The sequence below is a fragment of the Aotus nancymaae genome, unplaced genomic scaffold (assembly GCF_030222135.1).
Source record: "Aotus nancymaae isolate 86718 unplaced genomic scaffold, 86718_ANA_hifiasm-v0.15.2.pri h1tg000029l, whole genome shotgun sequence".
Classification (NCBI taxonomy): Eukaryota; Metazoa; Chordata; class Mammalia; order Primates; family Aotidae; genus Aotus; species Aotus nancymaae.
Window position 1 is genome coordinate 31,249,930 of NW_026988442.1, and position 22,568 is coordinate 31,272,497.

The window sequence follows — 22,568 nt, forward strand, 5'->3', positions numbered from 1 at the left end:
GAATTTATTTCAGCATTTCTGATTGCCTATGTAATCATGCATTTGTTAGTTATCCTTTGAACCTGCTGTGATATCTTACTAACTCCCCCTTTAATTAATGAATTAAATAAAATATTTGACATGTGTTAATCTTATATTTGGATGACAGTCATTTTAACTGAAAAAATTATCTTTTAACATAGGTGAAAACATAATGGAAAATATATAGCTTTAAATGTTTTCATTATTAAAGACTGAATAAGTGAACTTAATACATGAAATCAGAATTACAAAATAAAATGAAAGAAAAGCAAGGGAAAGAATTATTAAAAATAAAAGCTGAGGCTGGGCGTGGTGGCTCATGCCTGTAATCCTAGAACTTTGGGAGGCCGAGGCAGGTGAATCACGAGGTCAGGAGTTCAAGACCAGCCTGGCCAACATGCTGAAACTCTGTCTCTACTAAGAATACAAAAATCAGCTGGGCGAGTTGGCAGGTGCCTGTAATCCCAGCTACTTGGGAGGCTGAGGCAGGAGAATCACTTGAACCCGGGGGACAAAGGTTGCAGTGAGCCGAGATTGCATCTCTGCACTCCAGCCTGGCAACAGAGTGAGACTTTTTGTCTAAAAAAAAATTATAATAATAAAAGTTGAAAGCTGAAATAAATGAAATGCAGAAGGGTAGAGACATAAATAAAAGCAAAAGTTCTACTTTTACTTTGATACAAATGACTAAATAAACTCTTAGATACTAAGTTGAAGATTAAAAATACAACAAAAAAGAAACCTCAAAACTGGTAGTAACAAGAAAGGTGATGCACGCCAAATGCCAAAGATATTAAAATATTTCAAAAAGAAAGTTAAATGGAATCATAGAGCCACATAATTAAAAGTTTAGAGCAGAGTGATTTTTTTTCTTTTGCAAAATATAAATTACTAAAATTGATCCAGATAAGGTATATGACCTGAACAGATCAGTAATTACAGAAAATAATTGGGAAATTTGTTAAAAAAGTTATAATAAAAAAGAATATCAGCCAAGATAACCCAAAAGATAATTTCTGAAATAGTCAAACTATTATAGGTCACTGAAAAAGAAGAAAAGAGCTCCAGTTTATTTTTAGAGTTGTACAAGCTCCAGTTTATTTTTAGAGTTGCATCAGCAGCAAGCAAAAATCAGGCAGAGATAGCACTAAAAAAGAAAACTAGAGACCAGCTGCATGTATGTGTATACAGTCATCACCACTTATCAACAGGGATCCATTCTGAGAAATACGGTGCAGCCTATTGCTCCTAGGCTAGAAATCCATACAGCGCGTGAATGTGCTGAGTACTGTAGGTAATGGTAACACAATGGTTAAGTACTTGTCTATCTAAATATAACTAAACATAGAAAATATACAGTAGGCTGGGCACGGTGGCTCATGCCTGTAATCCCAGCACTTTGGGAGGCTGAGGTGGGTGGATCACTTGAGCCCAGGAGTTAAAGACCAGCCTGGGCAGCATGGCAACATCCCATGTCTACAAAAAAAATACGTGATGGTGCGTGCCTGTGGTCCCAGCTATTTGGGAGGCTGAGGTGGGAGGATCACCTGAGCGTGGGGAGGTCGAGGCTGCAGTGAGCTGTAATTGTGCCATTGCAGTCCAGCCTGGGAGACAGAGTAAGACCCTGTCTCAAAAACAAAACAAAACAGAAGTACAGTAAAAATATGATATAAAAGATAAAATATATGGTGCACCTGTTTAGGACACTTACCATGAATGGAGCTTACAGGATTGGAAGTTGCTCTGGGTGAGTCGGTGGGTGAGTGGTGAGTGAATGTGAAGGTCTAGGTCATGACTGTGTACTACTGCAGACTTTATGAACACTGCACACTTACACTCTTCTAAATGTATTTAAAAAATTCTTTCTTCAGTAATAAATTAAGTATAGCTTATTGTAATATTTTTACTTTATACATGGATTCATTGTAAAAATTTTGACTCTTTTGTAATAACACTTGGCTTAAAACACAAGCATTGTACAACCGTACAAAAATATACTTTCTCTATATCCTTGTTCTATAAGCATTTTCAATTTTATTATTTTTTACCTTTTCAACGTAAAAAAAAAATGAAGAGACAAACATGCACATTAGCCTCAGCCTATGCAGGGTCAGGATCAAGATATCAGTAGGCAATAGGAATTTTTCAGCTCTATTATTATTGTGAGATCACCATTGTAATATGCAGTCTGCCGTTGGCCAAAATGCTGTTATGCAGCACATGACTGGAGTTGTAAAACTTCCAAATAAGATATTAGAAAATGAAATCCAGCAGTGTTTTGGAAGAATACTCCAACAGGACCAAGAGGATTTGTTCCAGGAATGCAAGGTGACTTAATATACCAGGCTATGTACTAACAGGAATTCACTGTGTCAACATATTGAAGTGCAAAACCCAAATACTTAACGGCTAACGATCTTAAGAAGATATTTGATAAAATTCAGCAACCCACCCTGATAAACACTCTAAGTGAAAACTGGAGTGGAAGAAAATGACCTAAGTACCAGAAAAACCGTTATCCAAAGGAATGGTGTATATGACAATGGAAAATTCTAAAGACAGAATTAGGGACACAGCAAGGATGCCAGCTGTATCAGCACTGTTTGGAGATTCTGGCTAAAGCAGCAGGACAAGAAAACAAAATAGGTAGTAAAAATATTCTAAGAGAAGAGATAAAACAATCTGGAAATAAAAGACTACATCATATAGTTATAAATCACATTCATCAGACATCAAGAATTTCTAATAAATACTTTAATTACTGAGAATTTTTCTTTAATATAGACAAATATACCCTACTTTGACTTTTCTTGATGTCTGCAACAAATGCAAAAATTCCTATTCACAATTACAATAAAATTATGGAATAATAAGGAAACAGAGGGCTGGGAACGGTGGCTCACGCCTGTAATCCCAGCACTTTGGAAGGCTGAGGCAGGCGGATCACTTCAGGCCGGGTTCAAGATCAGCCTGGCCAACATGGCAAAATCCCGCCTCTATTAAAAATACAAAAAAAAAAAAAAAAAAAAAAATTAGCCAGGTGTGGTGGCAGGTGCCTGTAATTCCAGCTACTTAAGAGGCTGAGGTGGGAGAACTGCTTGAGCCCAGGAGGCCGAGGCTGTGGTGAGCCAAAATTGTGCCACTGCATTCCAGCCTGGGTGACAGAGCAAGACTCTGTCTCAAAGAAAAAAAAAAAAAAGAGAAACATAGACCTTATAATAATAAAAATAGACTACAATAATTTGACTGAATAATGTTTATAATAGGAATTACATAAAGGGTAGAAGACAATATTTTTATAGTCATTCTTTTTATAAGTTCATATACAATACTGATGCAATTTCAATAAAAATCTCCAAAAGGTTTTCTTTTTAGATGGGGGTGGTTTAGATACTGAATAAAATAACAGTTCCTTTGGAAGAATAAACAAGAATTGCTAAGAAAATTTTGGAAAGTAACAGCTACGGGAAGCTTTGTCAGTATAAAAGATTAAGCTTAATGCTAATATGATCAAATAAGTGATTTTGGCAAGCTAGATCTTCTTCTGGAATCTCAGATCTTTATCTTCCAGATTAAAGAAGTGTGGAAGCATATTTATGAACTTCACACTATGGGTTAAATTAGGATTTCAGTTTTCAGGAAAATAGTATCTTATTTAACAAATGGTCCTGGCATAAGCAAGCGGTCAAACCTGTTCATCATAACATAAATATGAGTTCTGGGCTGGATGCAGTGGCTCACGCCTATAATCCAGCACTTTTGGAGGCTGAGGTGGGCAGATCACTGGAGGCCAGGAGTTCGAGACCAGCATGGCCAACATGGCAAAATCTTGTCTCTACTAAAAATATAAAAATTTCTATTTTATAAATTAAAATATAATATGTTGGCACATGCCTGTGATCCCAGTTACTTAGGAGGCTGAGGCAGGAGAATCACCTGAACCTGGGACGAAGAGGGTGGAGTGAGCTGAGATCATGCCACTGCACTCCAGGCTGGGCAACAAAGTGAGACTCCGTGTCAAAACAAGAAAAAAAAAAAAAAAAAGAATTCTGGCTGCAGCAGGCGCTAATTAAAAACAAACAAGCCAGCAGTAAAAACACTAAAGAGAAAACCAATTTACTCTCAGGGGAAGGATGAACATTCTTAGAAAATACAGCTGCCACAAATGAAGCGACAGAAGAATCTAACTACATAAAAAGACAGTTATTTTATATGGTGACAGTACAACAAGTCAAAAGACAATGACAGGAGGGGAGGAAACTCAGCAATGTGTGACCGAGGTCAGGCTAATGTCCCCAACTTCCCAACAAGCAAGGAGAAAAAGGAGGGAGTAAGAGTTCTAAGTTCATAGAAGAGAGAAGCACACAGTCAACCAGCCTATGCAGAGATGTCCCAGAAAATGCAGACCACACCACCAGCTAGGGGAGTGCATGAAGCCCAGATAACCATTTTCACGCAGCAGATTGACAAACTTCCAAAGGTAGCTGGGCCCACATCATAGATGAGACTATCATGTGAAAGTTAATCCGTATTTACGCAAGTACAAACTACGGAAACTCCGTGGAACTTACTCTTTTGAATCTACTTACAGAAAAAAAAAAAAAAGAGCCGAATATGAAAAATGATGTGGAATGTTTAGTGTGGTAGTTTGTAATGGCAGAAATATTCCGCAAACAACCTAAATAATCATAATAGCGAGATGACGGACTAAAGCCTGCATATCTATAACTTTTGTTTAAAAAAATTAGGTCTAGTTGTATTGACTCATAGGACTGTCAGTAAATGGAATAATAAAAGCAAGTTTCAGAGAAATGTACAGAGTATGATATAATTACCATAGAAATAGGAAAAACCTTTTCTATGTTGTCTTTTGAGTCTATGTATATGGATAAGAACACAGAGAACCTAACATGACTTACCTTAGGTGGGGTGAGAATAGGGAGGGGCTTGAAGTTGTTGGCCTGGTTTTTGTGTATACACAATTATACACAATTCTGCGTATAATTTATTCCAAAGAATAAATTTTACTGTTGTAGTTTGTAAAAAGACAAAACAACAAATAAAATATGCATGTGTGTCCATGTCTATGCATGCATAAGTATGTATGTGTATGTATATATACGGAAGGCATCTAGTAGGTAGAGATTTAAAGATACAAAAGGAAATATAGAATATAAAAAAATTATGCTTAATTAAACTACAACTTTATAACTGGAGTAGAAAACTTATATACATAAGCATAAAAAAAGATTGAAAGGAAGTCTATCAAAATGATTACAACCTGTATAGTTTGTATCTGGACAGTAAGATTATTAGTAACTTCTATTTCTTTCCTAATAATATTCTGTTTTTCATATTTTCTATCTTGAACACACATTATAACCAGGAAAAAATCCTTTACAGTTGAAAAAAGCGGGAAAAAAGAGAGATGTAGAAAATGGGCCCATGACAGTGGAAATTTCTCAGCTGAAATTCAATAGCAGAACAGTTTTCTAAAGAGCTGTAACCAGTAAGTCTAAAGTGACAAAATTGCTAAAATCACTAACATTGTACACTCCGAGCCTTTTCTGTTCCTTACCAAAAATCATAGTTAATAACTATTATCATTGCTGACAAGAAAATAAAGAAATTATGGCAAATATAATTTAGCAAGTCATCAAAACTGTTTTCAAATATTATGGATCAAAGAAAGAAGGAAAGGCAGCAAAACCCAGCTCTAACTCTGTAGCTATTCCCAAAGGAAGTGAACGTTGCCTTTTCTAACAGAAAAACCATCGAAGTTTCTAACATCATTATTTTATATTTCTTTAATTTGTCATTGCCAAATAAATAAAAAATAAATAAATAAAATAATATCTTCATATAAAAGTGAGATGATCTACCTAATAATTTTGATTAAATAAGTTTATGTTAGAGAAGAATAAAAGTGGTGACAACTCCGGTAAAAATGTATCTAATTATTTTCATAATATTCTAAATACGCTTCTGTCACAACAGTAACCTCCCCTCCTCACCAATCCTTGCTGACAGCAGAAATGAGTGCTGTTACAACCCTAGAGAATGATTTAAGTTACAAATATGGGTGATTCTAGGTTGCTCTCTGGCGCCACCTACTGATCAAACAGCATTTCACTGTAAAACAACACAATTTGAATTTTCCTCTTCTCAATATCACCTATGCTTTGGAAAAAATCAATCTAGATACTTTCTCAATCCATTCATCTGGATTCTGCAGAGATATTAACATCTCCAAAATGTTATTCTAGAAAATTCTGACTTAATTGTTAGTAGGAACTTTGATTATATTTACAACTAAACAGAAATGCCAGGATTGTCAGTCTGAAGTTTCAAAATGAAAACGACAGTTGGCTGGATCACTTTATCACTTTAGGCTCCACATCTATTTAGTGTGACTGTGGAAGAGGTAAGATGTTTGTGTGATGTTTATGAGAGGACTCAAAACCTTTGCTGCCTCAAGTTCTCTTTGACCAATGACTCACATCCCGTCATCCCCAAATCCTACCTTGACTCTAAAGAATCATTAAAATTCAGTATATTTTAATCAGGTATCAATTTATTAGGGAATGATTCATTTTCTGCTCATTAGCACTAAACATTTTTTTGGGTCAAGTATCCATGTGACATTATGTAGAAAATGGTCCTTCATGCCAACAGACTTACATGTATGTTATAAAACATGAATACCCCCAGACTCTGTAGAGTATTCCAGAATGGGGTAAAAGAGAGGCTAGGAAGTACCATTTACTACACAAATTTAATAAGATGGACAAAAACCTTTATTCAGGTTGGAAAATTAAGTTGGAAATAAACACATATATTCACTACTTAATGCATTTAATTCCAACCCCTCATTGGAATCGTCTTGGTAACATTTAAGATTCTACAACAGTTATAATATGACGATTCAGAGGTGGTCTCAAAGTTGTTACAGTGTTAAAAAAAAATATAATAAGCAGTATAAAATTACAATTTATTATGGGGTCAGGGGGATTCACAACCATCCTTAAAAACATTAAGAGCAAACCACAGCTGGGCACCGTGGCTCACAGCACTTTGGGAGGCCGAGGTGGACAGATCACTTGAGGTCAGGAGTTCAAGACCAGCCTGGCCAACATGATGAAATCCCGTCTCTACTAAAAAGACAAAAATTAGCCAGGTATGGTGGCGTACCCCTGTGGTCCCAGCTACTTGGGAGGATGAGGCATGGGAATCACTTGAACCTGGGAGGCAGAAGTTGCAGTGAGCTGAGATCATGCCACTGCACTCCGGCCTGGGTGACAGAACAAGAGTCTGTCTCAAAAACAAAACGAAACAAAGAAAACATTAAGAGCAAAGCTTTTAACGAATTCTACTTATGATTTCTTTTTCTGTAATTCATTTCCCCTACCCCTTTTGTTTCTTAAGCACTAATCTGGTATGGAGTCTGCGGGACAGAGCAAAGCTGGATGGGCTGCCCCTTGGATGATGGAGTAGGTCTGCTTGGGTAGTTCCTGCTGGGAAGAGGAGGAGAAGATCGGTGGTGCTGTGGTGGCCACTGCGATGTTCTGGCCTCCATCGCTCACCACTGTCACTTCTGCTGTCCCCTCCTGAATCAAGGCGTTTAGGCCTTCAAAGTCAGTGCAAGTAATACCCGAACTGGTAATGAAAGTCTGATTGCCAGAGCCTTCCTGGGGGCCACCTGGGGCCGTGGGGATGAGAGTCTGGTGCAGAGTGGCTCCGTCTGTCTGGTCGTGAGTGGTCAGCAGGACAGCCGGCTGGGTCATCGCGCCCGCCTCGCTGGGACATCGCGAGGACTGAGTGGGGGCGATCAGACTGACCTGGCGCAGGATCTGCAGCCGGCTGTTCCCTGGGAGTTCCTCTGGGTTCTGGGCCACCAAGGCGGGCGGGACGATGTTCACTGCAGCGGCAGCAGCCTGGACGATGGTGTTTGCCTGGGGCACCTGATGCCCAACGATGATTTTGACTCTTCCCTCGCTGAACTGAGGCACTTGGCTGGGCTGGAGGGGCACCTGGAGGTGTCCCACAGTGAGGGGCGTGGCCGGCTGCTTGCTGGGGTCGATCTGAAACTGGAGGACGGTCACGTCCGAGTTCTTACTCTCACTGTACTCACTGTGCTGTCTCTTGTGGCTGCGGAGCGAGTCCTCCCGCATGAAGGAGGCATCACAGATATCGCAGTGGAAAGTCTTCTTGGCATCCAGCTTGGCCACCTGCCGGCCGCTCTGCCTGCCCGTGTCCTTCCTCTCCGGAGCCTCCGTCTTAACCATGTCCCCATGGAACTTCTTCATGTGCTTGCTCAGGTTGCTGGGCTGTTTGGTGTCGAAGCTGCAGTAGCTGCACTTGAAAGGGCGGTCGGTGCAGTGAATGCGCTCGTGAATGCGCAGGGCGGCCTTGCTGGAGCAGGAGTAGCTGCATTCCGAGCACTTCTCGGGATGTTCCGACTGGTGCACGCGGCTGTGCTTCCGGAGGGTGGCTTTGCTGTCACCCAGGAAGTCGCAATGCGGACACTTGAAGTTATTCCCGCTGTGCTTGATGCGGATGTGCGACTTGAGGTTCCCCTTCATGGTGCAGCGGACATTGCAGAACTCGCACTTGAAAGGCTTCTCCCCCGAGTGCACCCGCATGTGCCTTTTCAAGTCCGAGCTGATTTTGAACTTGGCGCTACAGAGCCAGCACTGGAAGGGGGCGTCCCCTGTCAACACAAGGTGAGTTTCGATAAGAACAGGCAGGCAACAACCACAGCGGATCCCCCCGAAGCACACACCAGAAAACCGCTTATACCAAGGCGGGTGGGTGCAGAGTTTCAGCAGCCCCTGGGAGCGGGGAAAGAGGGGCAGGGCTTCTTTTCTTTCCCCAGACCCAAACCACCACCACCGGCATCAAACCCAGAAGAAAAATGGGAGACTGAAAAGAGCAATTTAACTGTCCCAAATAAAATAAGATTTGCAAATATGCTTGTTATATTCTTTAAATCACTCAAACTATCGTTCATACCGTTAATGTGCCCACCCTGCTAGTTAATGGTTCACAGTTGCAGACTTTTGCATAACCTGTTGATTTTGATTGAGTTACATATTGTAACAGATTCAACAAAACATTTTCAAATGGGCCAGCTCCGTGCTGCACTCACTGGAGTATGGTTTTATAATGATTGAAACACCCAACTTCTATTTCATGCAGATCTTTATTAATAAAGATGTCTTTATTGCACAAAATTTATTTATCCCATATTGCCAGCTGCGTTCTTTACTTGTGAAGTTACAAAATCCAGCTGCTTGATTTTGTTTTTTAAATTCATATTCGCTGAAAGATGAGCAGGGAAAGTGAAATTGCAAACATCTGAATGGATACCATATTCCAAATTTACTTCCTCAATGAATGTCAAGTCCAAATTATCTGAAGCAATGACAATTCAAGCAAATTGGCGACCTCTCATTTCGATATGTTTAAGCAAGCAAAAAGCAGCTAAGATTCTTCAATTGCTTCCAGGATGGCAGGCGCTATGCTGAGCACTCCACAAGCATGGTCTCTCGTGATGCTGGGAAGATCGCCCTGTGGTGGGTACTATTATTAATATTGTTTTTTTAAATACAGTCACACAGAGGAGAAGGCTGAGACCAGAGAGACTACATAAGTTGTTCTTGGCTGCCCCGTAGTACAAGGCAGGGGTTGGATTCCAGTCCAGGCTGACTTCAAATCTGGTATCTTTAGATGCTAGGTAATTATCTGTACATATAACTGATGTTTGCTTTCTTAGGCCGTAAACTCAAAAGACAGGGATGGTGTTCCAGCTTTTTAATATAGGGTCTGCTACTTCACCATGAGCTGCTGAATGAAAGCAAACAAAGATGGCAGGGGGCAACTGAACAAGCTTCTAGAACACAGAGAAGCCTAAACCTAAAAAAAATGCTTTGTATGATCGAATACCACCAAGATCATCATGCATATGAAACTCTAGAACAAGGAGCAGTAGGCTACAGCCTATGGGCTAGATCCTGTCTCTGTAAATAAAACTTTATAAAACTTTATTTATAGAGACAGATCTAGCCCACAGCCTGTCTCTGTAAATAAAGTTTTACTGAAACACAGCCATGCCCATTTGTTTACATATGGTTATTTGCCTGCCATAATGGTAGAGGTAAGTATCTGTGATAGATACTGCATGGCCCACAAAGCCTAAAATATTTACTGTCTGGCCCTTTTCAGAAAAAGGGCCTTTTGCTGCCTTAGAATGTTGTTCTTAACCTTTTTGATGCCATTACAACCCTTTTTAGCAGTTTAGTGAAGCTCATGGACCTCTTCTCAGATAATGTTTTAAATGTAACAAATAAAGTAAAAACCAACAGGAATATAAAAGAAACCAATTATATTAAAATAGTTATCAAAGAAAAAAATTGTGATATGCCAATGTGTGTGTTTTATTAATGTATTCAAGAATAAAACCTAGCGGCAGGTCTACTAACTACAGTTATTACTAAATAGAGTGTAAAAGATATTTTGCTCTATCTAAGACAGTGATCATTATGAAAAGATTTTTGATTTCCACTGGCGACAAGTTTACATGCACTGTTATCAGATTGGTTGCCTGTTTTCATAATTGAAGGACATGTCAAATTTCAATACAGGCTAGTGAAAATGAAGATGTATTTTCTCCCATCCAAGGACCTCCCTCCCAAATCTTCTCATGGATTTCTCAGGGGCAGACGTCTGTAGACTCAAAGACAGAATCCTTGCTCCAGAATGTTTTACTAGGTTTTCCAGTTTCATCCCTGCCAAAATTATAGCAATTATCTTTTTTTCACTTTTTTAGCAATCTGCAGAGGTGAAACCCAGAAAATCCAGAAAACCAAATCTCACAGCTAAGTTGCAGAGCTTAACAACACTTTCTGGCACGAAAGCAAAGGTTTTAAATTCATTTGTCTTTTTTTTTTTTTTTTAATTTAACATAAACATTTCTTCAATGAAGCATACTGGTCAAACAGTCCCACCAGACTCTAAGCTCTTCAAAGCTAATGACTATGTTCCTTCTTGCCTACCACCTGATTCCCACTGTGTCTGGCACATAGTGAGGTTTAAAGAATGTTGGATGAATAAGTGACATATATTTAAGCTGACAGATCTTTCTTGAGTTTGGGTTGCTACTAAAACAAGTGTTGATGTCGTCTATCAAATAGCCAAAAGGGTAAAAATGAACTCCTATTAATTTACAGTTTTACAAGGGCCACAGATTTATAAAAGGGAAAGTGATCATTCCACGAAGACCATGTTTAGTAAATGGCACACATTTAAATTTTTGAAAAACACACCTCTTCTAGACCAATTTAAAGGTGCTGCTATAAATAGTAACTTCATCATTATAAGTCAAAATGAACCATTTTCATAAATCAATCTTTCAGCTTCTCTAACGTAGACTGGGGGAAATTTCTGAAGCAAATGAGTTTGGCATCGACTATGCCAATGTCTTAACTTGCTGTGGATTACAAAAATGTTCCCAAATCTCCCCACCTCCCACCCCTCCTTGTAGCATGGCCTCTGCCATGTGTGTAGTTAGGCATGTTCTCTCATGATCCATGACAAAAGCTTCAACCGTGTCGTTGGATTTGGCCAATGGCATGTTTAGTAACTTGAAACAAGTAATGGCTTGAAATGGATGTGTGCACTGGGGCTTGCTTGCTTGCACCTGGGTTATCACCATGAGGTCAATCCTGGCCTAACCTGCTAGTCTTAGGAGAAGGCCAGGAGACACGTGGAGCAGAGTTGGTTTCCCCAGCCAAGACCAGAGGATAGCCAGCCCATAACCAGCAGCTCCTCTGACTAATAAGACAGCCCAGCCAAGGTCAGCTGGTTTGCCCTGCTGATCCTCGCATGTAAACAGAAAAGGCATATTGTATCTATTGAGGTTTTGTGGGTTATTATGTTGCATCACTGTGACAACAGACAATGGATACAGATATTGGTATCTAGAAATAGGGTGATGCCATAACAGAAAACCAAAATATAGAGCATTGGTTTTGAGATTGGGTTGCAGGTGGAGGCTGAAGAAATGGCAATGCACACTACTTAATGGCAAACATTTGGTAAGACTGTCACTCGTGGTAGCTTAGAAGACAGAATGTATATAATGAGTTTTGGACTTGAATAAAGAGATAAATTCTAAGCAGAACAGTGTAAGTGTTTTATAAGCTGCATATGATAAAATATTACAAAAAAGAGCCAAACTCAAAAAAAAAAAAAAGAACTAGATATTTTCTAAGCAGAATTTAGAGAGAATTTAGAAAGTCAAAGAGTTGCTGGATATAGTTTCTCATCTCCAGCCAGCTTTCCAAAGTAAGACAAAAGCCTGGGACAAAGACAGTATCCAGGAAACTGGTCTCAGAGTGAAGACCAAATGTGAAATAAAGGGTCTGAATGTAAGACTCTATCAAAATCTCCAAAAGGGAATTAAGAATGGTGAGAATTAAGCTGGTGCCAAGTATGTCCTCTCAGCTGGACAAAGGACTCCTAAAACCACAGAAGGTTAAATGCCAAAAGTGCCTATAATTGAGCTTAGAAAAAGAGGCAAGATTCCAAAAGAAATGTGGGTATGGCTTTTGGCATATGGATACATATGAAACTCACAGAGTTTTTAAAGACAGCTCTACCACCAAAACTGTCACCAGCCTAGACTACAAGAAAACGTACAGAGACCTCCAGCTTTTGGTAGACAGAAAGCAAGCTGAGAAAGTTTCTCAAAAGTACATTTTGCAACGTTTTTCAGAAGTAGCTTAGGAAAGTGATGGAAAGGATGTCCCAATGGGCAGGGTTAAGAACCAAAATTGCTGGGCCAAGGCCTAATCAAGAAACATTCCCTATCCCCTGAGTAGAGGAAACCTGGGAATATGTACCCAGAAGAATTTGAGAAATGCTATGGACCAGGGACTGGCAAATGCCTCCTGTCCTTCTATACTACTTTCAACGGTAGAATTATGGCAATTATTTTGGCTTTTTGTTTTACTACTGTATATTGGGTGCATCATGACAGACAACTTGTCTTTTATTTCAGCCATCTCCAGATGAAGAGGAACCATATCCAGACCCAAGGGAGATCATGCAATTGTGGTCTTTTAGCCTGATCCTATAATTGGATGAGACTTGTGGGGTTCTTGGGAAAGAGTGAGTGCATTTTGCCTGTCGGAGAGATGTGAATGATAGTGATGATAAAGGTGGACTGTGGTTGTTTGCAAAAATGGTCCCAATTCTTCACCTTCCCTGCATCCCTGACCTTTGCCATGTAACACTGTGGTGACCTCTCACTGTAGGGGAGCTCAGTCCCACCCCTGACACCAGCATGAACCATGCGACTTGCTTTAGCCAATGTGATGCTTGACAGCTTATAGAAGCAGAGACTTGACATGGGTTAGACTGGGGCTTGCTTCACCTCTGCCATCCTCATGAGGACAAGCCTGGGTTAGTCCATGGTCCCAGGAGGAAGATGAGAGATGCATGAAACAGAGCCAGATTGCCTCAGCCAAGGCCAGTGAACAGCCAGCCAGCCCATGGCCAGCAGATCTCCAGGCGAATCTGAAAGGCACCCCACCTTCCCCACACATGTGGTTAAGCCAAGCCAAGATCAACAGAGTTGTCCATTCAACTTCCTGCTGACCTAAAGTACGTTAGCAACAAATGTTTATTATACACCACTGAGATTTTATGGTTGTTACTACAGCATTATTGAATCATTATCTAAATGATACACCAAAGAAAAAGGTATGTAATTTGTCGAGTTACCTACTCTGCTGATCTTGCTGTATGTTTTCTGGTCAAGCTGTTCCATGCTGAACTAGAGTATACTTCAAAAATGATGGGAATGCCTGCCTACCCCATAACGCAGAAATTTGTCAAAAATACATGGCTTATACCTGTATTTCATTTCACCTCTGCCATCAATTACATACTTTACTAGTGAATAAGTTATAAAGTTATATAAAGAGATATACCTATGTATAAAGTTATACACTTCATGGTTTTCCCCTATTTTACTGAGAAAGGCTCTTCAGGGCAGCCAAAAAGCAAAACTGCGAACAGGCCAGGTGTGGTGGCTCATGCCTGTAATCCCAGCACTTTGGGAGGCTGAGGTGGGCAGACTACTTGAGGTCAGAAGTTCAAGACCAGCCTGGCCAATATGGCAAAACCCCATTTCTACTAAAAATACAGAAAATTAGCTGGGCATGGTGCAACATGCCTGTAAACCCAGCTTCTTGGGAGGCTGAGGCACAAGAATTGCTTGAGCCTAGGAAGTGGAGATTGCAGTGAGCTGAGATAGCATCACTGCACCCAGCCAGGGCAACAGAGCGAGAGTCTGTCTCAAAACAAACAAACAAACAGAAACAAAACTGCAAACAAGATGGGCAAAGGTTCCAACTCGATTTCTTACATTGTGGCTGAATGCTTTAAGGTGCTTATGATTTATGCCATAGACAGTGAGGCACGTAGAGAGCAAATAACAGGTGGGACTTACCCGTGTGGGACCGCAGGTGCACGGTGAGCTGGCTGGAGTTGCGGCTGGCGTAGGGGCAGATCTGGCATTTGAAGGGCCGCTCGTCTGAGTGGATCCTCAGGTGTTTGTTGAGGCTGCTGCTGTCGGCAGCGGCGTAGTCACATGTCTTACACTTGTACGGCTTCACGCCCGTGTGGCACCGCATGTGAGTTTTCAGCTTGTCCTTCCGGCTAAAGCACTTGCCACAGACTTCACACTTATGGGGTTTGTCTCCTTCAAACACATACATACACAGATGGCAGCAGGAAACAAGATTAAAAAAGGAAAAGGCTTATTTCCCACTGCCTTAAGAAAAAAGTCATATACAACCACCAAAGAATGTTCACAAAACCCGAAAACACTGAGTGGATGATTGGCAAAGAGCTAACATCTTGGGAGAGGGGAAGTTTCTTCTATTTTCCTTATTGACATTATTTGAATTTTTAAAATGATGAATGTAAATTTCTTATAATTTTTTATAAATTAAAAATAGAAGGCAATTAAAATTAAATTTTAAAGTATAGGTAAGTAAAAGAATAAGGTTTGTTAATTTTCTCTTACATTCACTCCCTCCTTTTTTCTTTTCACAACAGAGATGCACCTTAAATTTTAGAATACCTAAGTTTCAGCAGAGTTCATGGATGACCAGGCAAAGACTACATTTCTCAGGCTCGTTTGCAGCTAGGTGTGATCTGTGACTAAGTTTTTATCAAAGCGATAGCAGAGAAAGAAAGTTCTCTTTCACAGAGGAAACTGCTTGTCTTTTACATTTTCTTTTCCTGCTTCTGGCCAAGGCGTGGGGGTGAGGGAGCAGGTGAGTGAGCAGGTGAGGACAGGTGAGTGAGCAGGTGAGTGAGCAGGTGAGAGCAGGTGAGTGAGCAGGTGAGGGCGGGTGAGTGAGCAGGTGAGGGCAGGTGAGTGAGCAGGTGAGTGAGCAGGTGAGGGAAGGTGAGTGAGCAGGTGAGGGCAGGTGAGTGAGCAGGTGAGGGCAGGTGAGTGAGCAGGTGAGTGAGCAGGTGAGGGAAGGTGAGTGAGCAGGTGAGGGCAGGTGAGTGACCAGGTGAGGGAAGGTGAGTGAGCAGGTGAGGAAAGGTGAGTGAGCAGGTGAGGGCGGGTGAGTGAGCAGGTGAGGGTGGGTGAGTGAGCAGGTGAGGGCAGGTGAGTGAGCAGGTGAGGGAGGGTGAGTGAGCAGGTGAGGGTGGGTGAGTGAGCAGGTGAGGGAAGGTGAGTGAGCAGGTGAGGGAAGGTGAGTGAGCAGGTGAGGGTGGCACACCTGCAGATGGTGGAGTAATGTAACAGAATAAGGTGGGAGGAATAGTGCCCTGGATGGTCCCTTAGGACAGAGCTGCCTGCCTGTCCTAGCCTGCCTGCTTACCTCTGGCCAGTTACACAGGACAGACACAAACCTTTATCTTGTTTGAGCTGGTGTTTCAGTTTCATTCTTACAGCAGCTTAATCTGAACCTCACTAATGCATATGTCAACTTGCCATCTGTGAACTGCTAACTTTTTGATGTATATTTTTCCAGTTTGTGTGTGTGTACATTTTTAGTACATGAAAACTCCTGGCTAACATCAATTTAAACACTTTTTGAATGGCACTGTGCCTTTGAATTACTTTATTTAATTCTTGCAACAACTGGGATTAGAACTCAGGACTACCTTTTTTTTTTTGCCAAATACTGCACTGCTTCCCTATTGACTTCTTTCTTGCACTTAGAGCAATTTTGACCACCTGTTTCATATCATTACATATCCACAACATGGTTTTTAAGGGTGAAGTATTTCACTGCATGGATGTGCATAAATTACTGAACCAATTCCTTACCTGGCCATGAAAAAGAGTAAGTGGATATGACATACTATGTGAAATGATGTGCAATCGTAAATGCAAAAAAGCAAGTTGCATTGATAGCGTGTATCGTGTTAACTTAATAAGACATGGAAAAAATTAAATTTGTGAGTTTTTAGACCTGGTCTAGGCAGGCAAAAATTTCAGAATGAGACATGGAGAACTATTAGGACAGCTGACTTTTGGTCATGGAAGGAGGTGGCTGTCACTTTTTTTATTTTATATATCAAATATATATATTTTGACCAAATTGTGACAAGCCAAGTGCTAAAATAGTCAGCCAAAGCTATCAATGTCATTATAAAATAAATATTTGAGATTTAACAATACATCTAAAAGTTTATTAACAATCAGTATTTTGGCTGGGCACGCTGGCTCTCGCCTGTAATTCCAGCACTTTGGGCCAAGGCAGGCAGATCACTTGAGGTCAGGAGTTCAAGACCAGCCTGGCCAAGATGATGAAACCCTGTGTCTACTAAAAATACAAAACTTAGCCAGATGTGGTAGCAGGTGCCTGTAATCCCAGCTACTTGGGAGGCCGAGGCAGGAGAATCACTTAAACTCGGAAGGCGGAGGTTGCAGTGAGCCAAGATTGTGCCACTGCACTCCAGCCTGGGCAACACAGTGAGACTCTGTCCCAAAAAGAAAAATAAAATTAGCATTTTGATTATTAAATATATAAGTCATCAAATTTAAAAATCCAGGAACAATAATTTACCAGCATTGTCAGTCGCTCAGTAGTTCCTGTGGTCACTACATTATGTCTTTGCAACACTGAGCAGATGCTGGATGTTGGCAGAACTCAGTGGTTTTCAGCCAGCTCTCTTGGTAAAGAGCCCTATTGCTGTTGCTCCTCCAAACCCCAGGGGTGATTAAGCACACCCCCACTCTCTGAGGGTAACTAAGGTAAGGATACCTCCTCGTTAACCTTTGAACTTGAAAATGTAGCCAGAGATGCTGCAGTTATGCAGAAGCTATCGTACAGACACAAAATGGGCTAACTTGTGTAGAAGATATTTTTGGCAGATTTGCAGAAACAGACAAAGTTGCAGCCCTCACTTGTACTTTCACAATGCTTTCCCTATCATTATTAATAATTATAGTACTTTATTCTTTCTGTAATAAATATGCTATGGCTTGATGGATGGAACTTCAACATATGAAACCCACAGGAAGTTTCATTGCTTATTACACTAGAATGCTTGCCAATACTTGAAAATTAACATTTGGATAATTAGAATAAATCCAAATGACACGACACTGTGAGGCTGATTAGATATGATGGTGACCCCAGTGCAATAAGGCACCTGTTGGTCATGGCCAAGGAATATAAGAAATAACTGTTGGCTATTTCATCTTCCAAATGCTGAGGCTAAATAGCAGACTTTAGGCATTTAGTGAAGCCAAAGCCAAAATTCACTGCATCTTATACATATTTATACTTTTAAAATTTAAATCTGCATCATTTAAATACAAGCATCTAACACTTTGTTAAACAAGAGTCTAGGCCGGGCACGGTGGCTCACGTCTACAATCCCAGCACTTTGGCCAAGGCATACGGATCATGAGGTCAGGAGTTTGAGACTAGCCTGGCCAACGTGGTGAAACTCCATCTCTACTAAAAAGAAAATACAAAAATTAGCTGGGCGTGGTGGCAGGCACCTGTAATCCCAGTGGCTCGGGAGGCTGAGGCAGGAGAATTGCTTGAACCTGGTAGGCACAGGTTGCAGTGAGCTGAGATTGTGTCACTGCACTCCAGCCTGGGTGATAGAGCAAAAAAAAAAAAAAAAAAAAAAAAAAAAAGAGTCTAAAGGCAATTCTTTTCCATGCAGAAAAATCTGGGAAACATAAAAATAATATATTACAGATAAATAAAATCACCAGAAATAATCACTTTTCTCTTTTCCCATGCACTGATCTTTTTCTCTTCTTTTAAAACAAGTATTTATTAAACTCTCCTTTCTGAATTACAAAAATAACACACACTCACTGTATTCAGTGGTATAATGTAAAGATATATAAAAGGAAAGTTTTGGCCAGGTGTGGTGGCTCACACCTGTAATCCTAGCACGTTGGGAGGCCGAGGTGGGTGGATCACTTGAGTCCAGGCATTCGAAACCAGCCTGGGCAATATGGTGAGACCCCTGCACCCCGCCTCTACAAAAAAATACCAAAAATTAGCAAGGTGTAGTGGAGCCTGCCTGTAGTCCCAGCTATTCCAGAGGCTGAGGCAGGTGAGTCGTTTGAGCCTGGGAGGCAGAGGTTGCAGTGAGGTGAGATTGTGCCACTGCACTCCAGCCTGGGTGACAGAGTAAGACCCTGTTTCAAAAAGGAAGAAAAAAAAAAAGAGAAAAAGTTTCTTTTCTCTTCTCTTATTCCTTTCTTTACTAATCATTACACACACATATGCACTTGTAGGATCACCTCAAAATGTGAAAAAGTGCATTCAAATTTTAATTAATTTTGGCAGAATAATTTTCAAAATGGCTGCAGCAGTTCACATTCCCATTTAGCTAACTTTGCTCACATCCTCTCCAGAGCTGGATGTTATTATGTTAAAGATTTTCTGCCAAAATCATGTGTACAAATGGCACCCTATTTTTAAAAATCTGGACTTGCATTCCCATAACAGCCAGTGACATTTGGAGTGGTATCATTCATCTGACCTATGTGGATCCCCAGCTCCTAGCACAGAGCAGGTGTTTAGGGCATATGTGCTAAAGAAATGCTACTTACCCGTGTGAATTTTTAAATGCCGCTCCATGTCCTTCATGCCATAAGCAGTCTTGAATTGGCAACCTAAAAAAAAAAAAAAAAAAAAAAAGATTAATTACAAAGGGAAATTTAGTAACTTTTGGAGGGGAGAAAACTGGCAGAAACATCCTTAACCGAGGGACAAGAGTTAACACCACAGTAATGGGAAAAAGAGACCTCATGTGCCTTTGTACATGATGACCAGGAAAGATAGAATATCATTTTGTGGTTCCTGCTAAAACTGCATAACCTGAATCTAATCACAAAGAAACATCAAATAAACCCAAACTGAGGCCCTTTTGACAAAATCTCTTGCCTATACTTTTCAAAAATGTCAAGCTTATGAAAGATAAATGCTTAACTGTTCCTGATTAGTGGAAATGAAAGACATAAAATCTAAATGCAATTAGTGATCATTGGTTGGAGCCTGGACCAGAGGGGGAAAATGTCATTCTTTTGATACTGATAAAAAGGACATTAGTGGGACACTTGATGATGAAATCTCACTAAGGTTAGTAGGTTAGATAATAGTATCTATAAATGTTAATTTTCTGATCTTGATGATTATCCTGTGTTTATTTAAAAGAATATTCTGGGTTTTAGGAAATACACACCAAAGTATTTAGGAATAAAGGGGCAACATGTTGTCAGCAACTTTCAAATGGTTTGGGGAAAACTATATATACTTGTATATATATAAAGAATGACAAGGCAAATATAATAAAATGGTAACATTTGGGGAATCTAGGTGAAGGGCATACAGGGATTTCTTGGGTATAATTTTTGCAAATTTTCTGTACATCTGAAATTATTTCCAAATAAAATTAAAACCAAAGTAAAGAAAGAAAATTCTTACTGGATAGCTTCCTAAGCTATAGCATAGGAAAAAAAATTTACAGCAACCTGAAATTTTCACGAGTTCCACTTCAAAGGCCTATGGCTAGAAAAATCTTAGAACCCGCATGCAGAATGACCATAGACAGTGGGAGATAGGTTGGATGTGCTCATGTGAATGCCAGGGGGCTCTGATTTTTATGCCAGGTAGTTTGGAGCACATCCATGAGCAGTTGTCAGGAACTCATGAGGAAGAGCCCTGGAGCCTGGTTAAATGTCACAATCTCTATACAAGTAGGACATAATGCTGCCTTTACCTGGATAGCAGCAGTTAAGCCTTTTCTGAGCAGGTGGCGTCGTGGGCTTTTTGGTGCGTGACTTGGCAGGGAGAGAAATGACAGTGGCTGTCTGGTTTTCATTACTTTCCGTGGGCAGATAAGTTTGATAGCCATGTTCAAAAACAAATTCTGGAGCTGAAACTAAAAGATATGGTGATTATTAATTTTCATAATATAAATGCCCTCTAACTATGCCTCTGTCTACCTCCCTTTGAAGAGAGAATGCACATGCTAGTTTGCTTTCCCAGCCTCCCTTGCAGCTTCGGATTGATCATGTGACCCAGTTCTAGCTAATGAGACACTAGAGAGCATCTGCTGGGAGGCTTCTGTAAAAGATTTTCCTCCCTGATTTAAAATGGTGGGGGAGGGGGGAGGAGGCAGGGCAGGTGGAAAAAGAAGCAGTTGAGAAATGCTCATTCTTGCTGCCCTGGCTGCCCTAATTCCTGTACTTTGTACATGCTGGAGTGATGATTCGATGCCTGGATCTGTGGCAGCCACTCTGTAACCATAGGGTAAACATGAAAATCAGATGCTGAGTCAGCTCTGAAACTACTTTTCAGAAAATTGGATTAGAAAGAAAAATCTACACATTTTTCTTTCTTTTTTTTTTTTTTTTCTGAGATAGGGTCTCACTTTGTCACCTAGGCTGGAGTGCAGTGGCATGAACACATCTCACTGCAGCCTTGACATCCCAGGCTTGAGCAATCTTCCCACCTCAGCCTCACAAGTAGCTGGGACTACAGGCAGGCACCACCATGCCTGGCTAATTTTTATATGTTTTTGTAGAGACTGGGGTGTTGCCATGCTGTGCAGGTTGGTCTCAAACTCCTGAGCTCAAGCGATCTACCTGTCTCGGCCTCCCACAGTGTTAGCCACTATGTCTGCCCTAGACTTCTTAAATGAACAAGAAATGTCCCTGTAATTTATGTCCCTATAATTTATGCCAGGTTAAGTTTTCTGTTAACTGCAGCCATATGCATTAGGTGCTTTCATAAGCTATATGACAAAATCCTAATAAAACACCAAAAAGGAACTGATAGATGGGATTTGGGGCAAAACTAGTTTAATTAACATTCTCCACAGCATTTAAGTATCTCCCCCCTCAAAATTCCTTGTACTTGGAGGTTCTGATGCAAAAAGAAAAAAAAATTGCAAAATACAGACTAAATATAAAACATAATTGTGGGCCAGGCATGGTGGCTCACACCTGTAATCCAGCACTTTGGGAGGCCCAGGTGGGTGGATCACCTTAGGTCAGGAGTTTGAGACCAGCCTGGCCAACATGGTGAAACCCCGTCTCTACTAAAAATACAAAAATTAGCTGGGCGTGGTGGTGGGCGCCTGAAATCCCAGCTACTCTGGAGGCTGAGGCAAGAGAATTGCTGGAACCTGGGAGGAGGAGGTTGCAGTGAGCCAAGATCTTGTTGCACTCCAGCCTGGGCAACAAGAGCAAAACTCTGTCTCAAAAAAAAAATAAAATAAAATAAATAATAAAATGTAATTGTAAAAGATAAGATAGGCAGTCTCAAGTTTTTTTATTATAAAAAATTCTGTGACTACTTTGTTAACTACATTCATAGTCTGGGACTTAGGCATGTTTCTCCCCTCCCCTCCCTCCTTCCCTCTCCCTCCTCCCTTCCTTCTTTGTTAAATTCATCTGGTAGAGTTCTGAAACTTGTTATGTTATGTTGAGCATAACCTCCCTCCCTCCCTTCTTTCCCTCCTTCCCTCCCTCCCTCCCTTCTTCTTTCCTTCCTTCCCTCTCTCCCTCCCTCCCTCCCTCCCTCTCCCCCTCTCCCATCCTTTCCTTCCTCCCCACCTCTTTCTCTTTCTGGTTCTTTCTTTCTTAGAATGTAATTTGTCACATGAAGATTTGGCTTCAAATGAGGAGTAAATATGACAATGGAGGCTTGCTCATTGGGTGAACCTGTCAGACTAGGAGGCCCTAACGATGATTTTGAGAGACGCTGTAATATTCTATTTCCCAAACTTCAGTCACTCAGACACCATCTTTGACATTTTTGACACTTTATTTACAGAATATGTTTATTTAAGTCAACACAGGCCTAATATCACTATTTATTTTAGCTTTGTCCAAAGCACTCATAGCCATGCCACAGGTTCCAGGTGCTAGTTATGTTTTCTCTTAAACCCTAGGCCAGGGGTGGTGGCTCACGCCTGTAATTCCAGCACTTTGGGAAACCAACGCAGGCAGATCACAAGGTCAGGAGATGGAG

At 40.7% G+C, this 22,568-nt stretch overlaps 1 protein-coding gene across 4 annotated transcripts in view; it reads right to left on the bottom strand.

The window, feature by feature from the left end:
• Window positions 1–22,568, bottom strand: part of ZFP64 (ZFP64 zinc finger protein) — a 96,103-nt gene that overhangs the window by 50,068 nt on the left and 23,467 nt on the right. For 2 of the 4 annotated variants that reach the window (XM_064382533.1, XM_064382532.1), the window contains exons 3-6: window positions 20,311–20,472; window positions 19,142–19,204; window positions 14,537–14,788; window positions 6,574–8,731 (exon numbers count right to left, since the gene is read on the bottom strand). In XM_064382533.1, the coding sequence (XP_064238603.1) occupies window positions 7,449–8,731; window positions 14,537–14,788; window positions 19,142–19,204; window positions 20,311–20,472 (1,760 nt within the window). In that variant the 3' untranslated portion in view covers window positions 6,574–7,448. Of the gene's footprint in view, window positions 1–6,573; window positions 8,732–14,536; window positions 14,789–19,141; window positions 19,205–20,310; window positions 20,473–22,568 lie in introns of those variants that run through there. The other 2 variants (XM_021669110.2, XM_064382534.1) reach the window with 2 other exon arrangements.